This window comes from Petaurus breviceps, unplaced genomic scaffold (genome assembly GCF_028583685.1).
Source record: "Petaurus breviceps papuanus isolate PSGF00001 unplaced genomic scaffold, PetGlider_PUasm1.0 182, whole genome shotgun sequence".
In the NCBI taxonomy this organism is placed as follows: domain Eukaryota; kingdom Metazoa; phylum Chordata; class Mammalia; order Diprotodontia; family Petauridae; genus Petaurus; species Petaurus breviceps.
The window spans coordinates 3935114-3942286 of record NW_027185786.1 but is presented as its reverse complement, the minus strand read 5'-3'; the positions used below and the strand labels follow the sequence as shown (position 1 = coordinate 3942286).

At 41.9% G+C, this 7173-nt stretch overlaps 1 protein-coding gene across 1 annotated transcript in view; it reads right to left on the bottom strand.

Moving 5' to 3' along the window:
- Positions 1-7173, bottom strand: part of HYDIN (HYDIN axonemal central pair apparatus protein) — a 421862-nt gene that overhangs the window by 352620 nt on the left and 62069 nt on the right. The window contains exon 5 of the mRNA XM_069087496.1: positions 6703-6827. Within this exon, the coding sequence (XP_068943597.1) occupies positions 6703-6827 (125 nt within the window). The remainder of the gene's footprint in view (positions 1-6702; positions 6828-7173) is intronic.

The following is a 7173-nucleotide window of genomic DNA, read 5'->3' as shown; positions in this document are numbered from 1 at the left end:
GTGAAACACACACCGCGCTCCGAGCTGAATCCAATCAGAGTTGCAGCAGTGAGCGCGTCATCCTGTTCTTCCCCAGTGATTTGCTTATTGAATAAAGGTACATTTTTTTGTTCACATTTACCTGTTTATTAAAATTGCTGTCAATGTTCATTAAAATAAGCCCTCCCCTGAAAATAAGCCCTCTGGTGTTTTTCTGTCCAAAAAAAAAATAATAAGACAGTGTCTTATTATTGGGGAAACATGGTATGTTCTAGATCTGTGTTCAAATCTTGGCTCAGACATATCATTATGCCCATTTTACATGTGAGGAAACAGAGACTCAGCTGTGTGACCTCAAACAAATTCATATGTTTGAATCTCTGTTTCCTCACCTGTAAAATGGATATAATGATGTTTACATTACTTATCTTCCTGGTCTGTTGTGAGGAAAATATTTTCTAAACCACAAAGTATAAGCTTTCATTATTATTAGATTGTAAACTGCATGAGGGTTGAGTTCAGTATCTCTGCACTTTTTTCTCCCCTAAGACTTAGCATATGATTTTTTACCATAGTAAACAATAAATATTTTTTGACCAAATGAATGACAAGAAAAATAGAGGGTAGCTATGAACAATACAGAAGAAAGGAGACTGGGGAGAAGGAAGATTTTAACTCTAAAATCACCAAAGAATCTTCCCCAAATTTGATTGTGCCAGATATACTACTTTTTAAATCACTATAATCTGCCCCCTTCTTTATTTTTTTGCAACATTTCATTTCTTGAACCAATTAGGTGCACTGATCTCCCAAACAAAGGGTGCTAAACACACTCAGAGAGAAGCATACCAAATAGCATAGAAATGTAACTTTAATGTAACTTCATTTTCAAAATTCTTAGGCTATACCACCAGCTGCCTTTTAAAAACTCTTAGTAGGGGGTGGCTATGTGGCACAGCAAATAGAGCCCCAGCCCTAGAGTCAGAAGAACCTGAGTTCAAATCCAGCATCAGATACTTAACACATACTAGCCATGTAACCTTGTGCAAATCCCTTAACCCCAATTGCCCTGCCTTCCCCCCTCCAAAAAAGCAAAAAAAAAAAAAAAAACAACTCTTACTAGATGGACCAAGGTTCTATGCAGTCTATTCACAGTTTTTAAAGGGTCAAAAACCAGTTTCTATAATGATGTCACTACTTTTATTATGGACCATTTATTCCCCAAAGTATTTACTTTAAATCCTTCTTACAATTTCTTCAAAGTTATATTCCATAGAGTGATGTTGAAAAGTTGAACGGTTACTCCAAATTCATCACTCGGTCATAGCCATTTATTAAGGGTCCACCAAGTGTTGACAACTTCCAGTGAATGAGCAGTATACTTATGTGGTATTATTTATCACATAAAATCAAAACTCTAGGCTAAAGATTTCTAAGGTAACTTCCAGCTTTAAATCTATAATTCTAAAACTATCAGATCCTTTACTGGCCTTTCAAAGTCCTCTATAATATGGCTAGGCTCACCTGATGCAACCTCATTCCCCACTACTTCACAACATGCAGTCTCTGATCTTGTCAGGCTAAGCTCTTTACTATCCCTCCAGCCCTACACATACACACAACATACACACACACACACACACACAACTTCCTATCCCAGTACCATCCAAATCTAGCCCATCCTTCAAGACCCAACTCAAGTCTCACATCCAACTATCTTCATGCAGCTAGTCCAGTCCACAATGACATTTTCCATATATAAATTCCTATCCCGTTTAGCCTAGCACTCAATCATTTTCTTATTTCATTGAATTCTCATTCATTTTGTCTTAGAAATAAACTGTAAACTCCTTAAAGTCAGAGACTGTGGCTCGTGATTTCCTGTCTCCCTTCTGGGGCAGCAGGGCTGGGCACATAATAGGCATTTCACCAACACTTATAAAAAGGTGATTTCATTGTTGGGCTCTTTAATAAAGTCCATATAGCAACTTAAAGCCTGCACCATGCTTTACACACAACGGCTCAGCTATGCCTCACACCCTCATGAGCAGAGGCTTCTCTCCCATCTCCCTTAGCCTGGTCAGCTGAGTCCCATGGCAGCACAGCTAGCAAGTGTCAGAGGTAGGGTTTGAACCTGGGACTTCTCATCTCCAAGTTCAGTGCTCTAACCACTAAAACATTGCCTTTATGCACTACAAAGCACTTAGTATTGAGTCAGTTCATTAACTGCATGTAAGGAACACCTCAGGCTTCACTGCCCGTTCAACCTACCCAAGTGGGGCTAGGGAGTGTTAGCAAAATAGGGTTTTGTACTCTGTCTGCTTAGCCATAAACTGAACTGAAATCTGTGGATTTATTTTCTGTGGATCCTGGCCCTGGTATGGTATTTATAGAGCAGTCATTTTTTAACAAGAGTATTTTTTATTCCAAAGACAGAGAAACCTCCCTTAGTTCACTGACATAAACAAAACCAATTCTGTAAAATTTGGGGGTTCTGCTCTCTTTAGGGAGAGAGTGTAGACAGCACACAAAAGACATCTTCCTGTGGTTTCTATTCAGAATTTCAAATGAAGAATTAATCCACATAAACTGGTGATAAACACTGCATATGTTTAAGCTCTGGGAAGTCAACATAATTTATAAAATTTCACTGCTTAGGAACAAAAGAAATAGGACTGAAGAGGAAATCTTTTTATCCACTGGGGCAGGATGACATTTGTTTTCATACTTCAGAGACCCATGATTTCTTCAGTGTGGATACTCCCTTCACAAACACAACCTGCCTCCCCTAACAGCTTAGCAGACTGATCTGCATGAATTGCTGGGACCAAAGGAAATTACCAAAGGTAACCTGGGAGACAGCCTTCTGGTGATGAAGCTCTGATTATAGATATGTAAAAAGATTCTAGATATAGAACTTGGAGAGTCCTCAGAGGCTACTGAACCCAACCAACCCCCTCCTTTTACAAATAAGGAAACTGAGGCCTTGTACCAGGTCACCCAAGTAGTGGCAGAGGGAGTCCTTGGATGATGCCCATGCTACCTGTGGCCAGACCCATATCTGAGGCCCTTCCAGCTTGGTAGAACAATGTCTGGTGCTCCCCAGTCACAACCTTTGAGAACCCAGTCTCCTCACCACACCACAATGAGGCACCAAAGCTAGATTTCCATGGAATGATTGCAAAGGGCAATGGGAAATTTTTCCAGCTAGTGTAGACTTTGCTGGTCAAAGCAAAGGATCCTTAGAGAAGGACAGGCTGAAGAGGCCAAAGAAAGACTAGAGGTTGAGACCAGGGGACCTGGGAATAAAAGTACAAGTGGACAGGTTGGTCAGGACAGCTTCTCCAGGGTAAGAGAGAAAGCTGAAAGGATGAGAACTGGCACAGAGACAGTCCGAGGGGGAAAGGAAGGTGAAGGAGCTCCGACTGGAGCCTTAATGGCCAACCTTACATACCACTGAAGACCGAACGCCTGACATACTGTATCTTCTGTCATCAGCTGGGGGATGCAGTGGGACTTTGGAGTCCAAAAGACCCAAATTCAAATCTTGCTTCAGACACTGCCTAAACTATATGACCCCTGGCAAGTCATTAACATCTCACTTTCCTAATCTGTAAAATGGTAATGACAATTACATTCATCTCACAGGGCTGTTTTAAGGAGCAAATGAGTTAACGCATGTAAAATGATTGATAAATCCTAAAGCACAATATAAGTGCGGGCTATTACTGTTATCTTCAGAGCAAGTCTGTAGGGTAGGCAGCCCAGGTGTCATCATTACCATTTTACAGGTGAGAAAACTGAGGTGCACAATGTTCAAGGCTACCCTGCTACTAAGTGGTAGAGGAGGGATTGGAACCCAAGACTGCCTTTATTTTTTTCTTTCTAAATCTAGCGTTCTTCAGGTTGGAGATGAGGTCATTTGTCAAAGGGGAGCAAAAGAAGGTAAAACTGGGAACCTGAGAATAGAGAAAGTCTGAAGCCTCCAAGGCACCAACAGAAAATAAACAAATGAAAGAGGGAAAATTAGAATTAGTTAAGTTCTATCTGAAATGCAATAGTACAAATTGGCAGTGGATCTGAGGGAGCAGGATGTAAGTGACCTAAGTCAGCAAAGTTCTGCAATCTGAGAACAGGAACAAAGAAAGCAGATACAGGGGCCTGCTGGGGTGGCAGTTGGAATGGCCAGGGGTCAAGTGGGCATGGGATTCAAGGGTGCTGGGGGGAACAGCACAGCAGCACAGGAGCCTGGGATCCAGACTGGACAAGGGCTCCTGGGCTCCAAATGAGGCTGCGGGCCCAAGTAAATTGCTACCATTTCTCTAGGCTGTAAGCCTTACAAAGCACTTTACATATACCAACTCATTTGATGCTCACAGCAACCCTGTGTGGCAGATGAGGAAATGGAGGCTGAGAGAGGTTAAATGAGTTATCCAGGGCCACACAACTGCTAAGTGTCTGGGGTAAGATTTGAACTCAGGTCTGACTTCAGGTGGCATCTGGCTGCTCCTGACTGCATTCTGATCCTCCTTACAAACTCTCGACTAAAGGCCAACTGGCCCTCCTCTTCCCACAGGCTGTGTCCCATGGCTGGAGGGCCCTCTCTCCTCACTTCAGCTGACTCCTGACTTGCTCTCTTCTTTTCGCTTTCCCACCTCCCTTCAAGTTTCGGTTCCTATACCAGCTTCTTCAGATCTTTGCTTCTTCAGAATCTTCTTCAGATTCTCCCAACTGCTGGTGCCACACCATTCCCCAAGTCTGCCAACACCAGTGTGAACAGACCAGTGCATGGCGGCCTAGTCTATCCCTGTTCTTTTCCTGTTGGCCACGTATTTATTTGTATATCTACTGTATTTGCTTAGTTCTGAACATGTTCTATACTCCTGGTAAAATGAAAGCTCCTTAAGGACAAGAACTCTCTCTTAACACTTCACATAGTCCCTAGCACTGGTGCTTAATAAATGCCTGTTGATTGAGTGAAAGATTGATCCTTACCCACCACTACCCCCATGTGCATGGCCAATAGGGAAAGTTAGAGACTAGACAAGACAAGGATGCTCCCATCTGTTCACACCAGCATCACCAGTCTTGATGAAAAAGGCCAAGGTCCCCCACTGCATCTAGGGCCATCTCCAGTTATCCTGATTTATATCTGTTCACTGAACCCAGCTCTGGAGGAGAAAGTGAGGCTGGAGACTTTGCACAGCCCTGCCTCATTTAAACCCAATTCACTTGCAAGTCATGGCATCACCTTCCTGATGTCATGGTCCTCCTTGAGAGCTAAGTACACACCACATGACCTGTGAGTCTCGATAGTATGGGATCAGGCCCTCTCAAAATCACATGAACATGTAAGTAATACAACTGTACAACAGATAATGCCAGTTCTCCCCAGGCATGCACATCCTCAAAATGAGTTTTCTCCAAACTGTGATCTGGGAGCCATGTGGAACCCCAATGAGATGAAGAGAGGCTATGGCCATGTGTACATCACTCTTCTCTTGGCTCTACAAGTCTCTTCTGTACTATATGCTTCTAGTGTAAAGAATCTGGGTCAATGATCACATATGGTTTTTTTTAAGAGGGTGAGAGGGAAATGAGTCATGAAATGACAAATGGCAATAATGAAATTTTAACTTCTAGTTGCCTGAGGACATGCCTCGGGAAACATTTAGACCTTCTTAAAATATTTGCAAATTATACTTTTGTTCAAATTGAACACTTTTGTTCAAATACATTTGTGGATCTCCTACCTGTTTCTTCTATCTGATCATTACTCTCAGGACAGTCCTAATGGAAACCACTGATATAAACTGTAGGTTAGGTACCAGCTGAGTCAATCAATCAATTACCCGGTTACTCTAACCTCACTTGAAGTAACCAACAGATGCTATAGTTTGATACCATAAACAGGTTAGAAGAGCACTGTTGAATCAATCAATCAAAGAATAGAGGCAAAAAGTCCTTGTTCAGTTTAGAAGGATTTGAACTGACCTCAACTTCAGCTTGCTACCTCCCCCCCCCATCCCTTGGCTATAGGATGACCTTGTGAGATTTGAAGGGTCAGGAGGGTTTCATTGGTATCTGATCAGCATCCCTAGACTATTTGCCATCTCTACCTATTATCTTACAGACACCTTTGTCACCCTCACACAGGATGTGTGGACATGTGTGAGGATATTCAACAAACTTTCTAATAATTAGAGTTGTCCAAAATTGGGTGAAGCTAGTCTGGTAGATGACAAGCTTCCCATCCCTGGATATGCTCGAGCAGTGCTCTAGATGAACATCTGCCAAAGATGTGATAGAGAGGGTTCATCTACTGGGCAAGGGTTGGACCACAGGATGTTTAAAGTCCTTTCCAGCTCTTCCATCATTGGAGCACTCTAGGTATGTACAACACAAGCCCCAGTGTTTCCACTTACCTGCTACATGATGCTTCTCACCTTCTTTGATTCTGAATTCTTGCCTTTGAAAAATGGGAACTCCTCAACTAATTAGCTCAGAGGGTCAATGAGAATCCAGTGTTTTGTCAACCTTAACACTGAACATAGAAATCTTTATTCTTCTTACAGACAGCACTTATTGGGGTTCATTATCTTTGAGACATTGCGACTCTAGGCCCCAAACACAATCCATTTCCTGCTGTCCCCTTCTCATGCCCCACCTCCACTGAATCTTGTCCACATGCAGAATGGTCACTTAACAAAAGACATTGCTTACCTGTGTCATAGTTCACTATAAGCTTTTCACTGTGGTCTCCTAGGACAAGTGGCTCAAAATCCACTGTCATCTGCATGGTGTCTTTCACGCTGACAGTCCCAACACATGGCTCTGCAGAAAAAGGACTGAAGTCCAAAAGGAAATACTCATCAGGACATATTCTGCACTGATAGAAAAGGAAGTCAGTCTGGAACTCAAAGTTAGAAAAAACTAATGTGAAAAATTGTTCTTACATGTAACCAGAAAAAAAGATTAAGAAAAAAAGACATCATAAGCATTTGAGGGCTAGTTTCTCCAGCAATTTATTCAATTTCATATTTTCTCTTTCATTTGCCTTTCTGATAGATTTGTACAAAACCAAGAGAAGATTAGAGTCTCCTGTTATTACTATTAAGGAAGGAAGGAAAGAAAGAAAGAGAGATAGAGAAAGAAATAAAGAAATAAAGAAAGAAAGAAAGAAAGAAAGAAAGA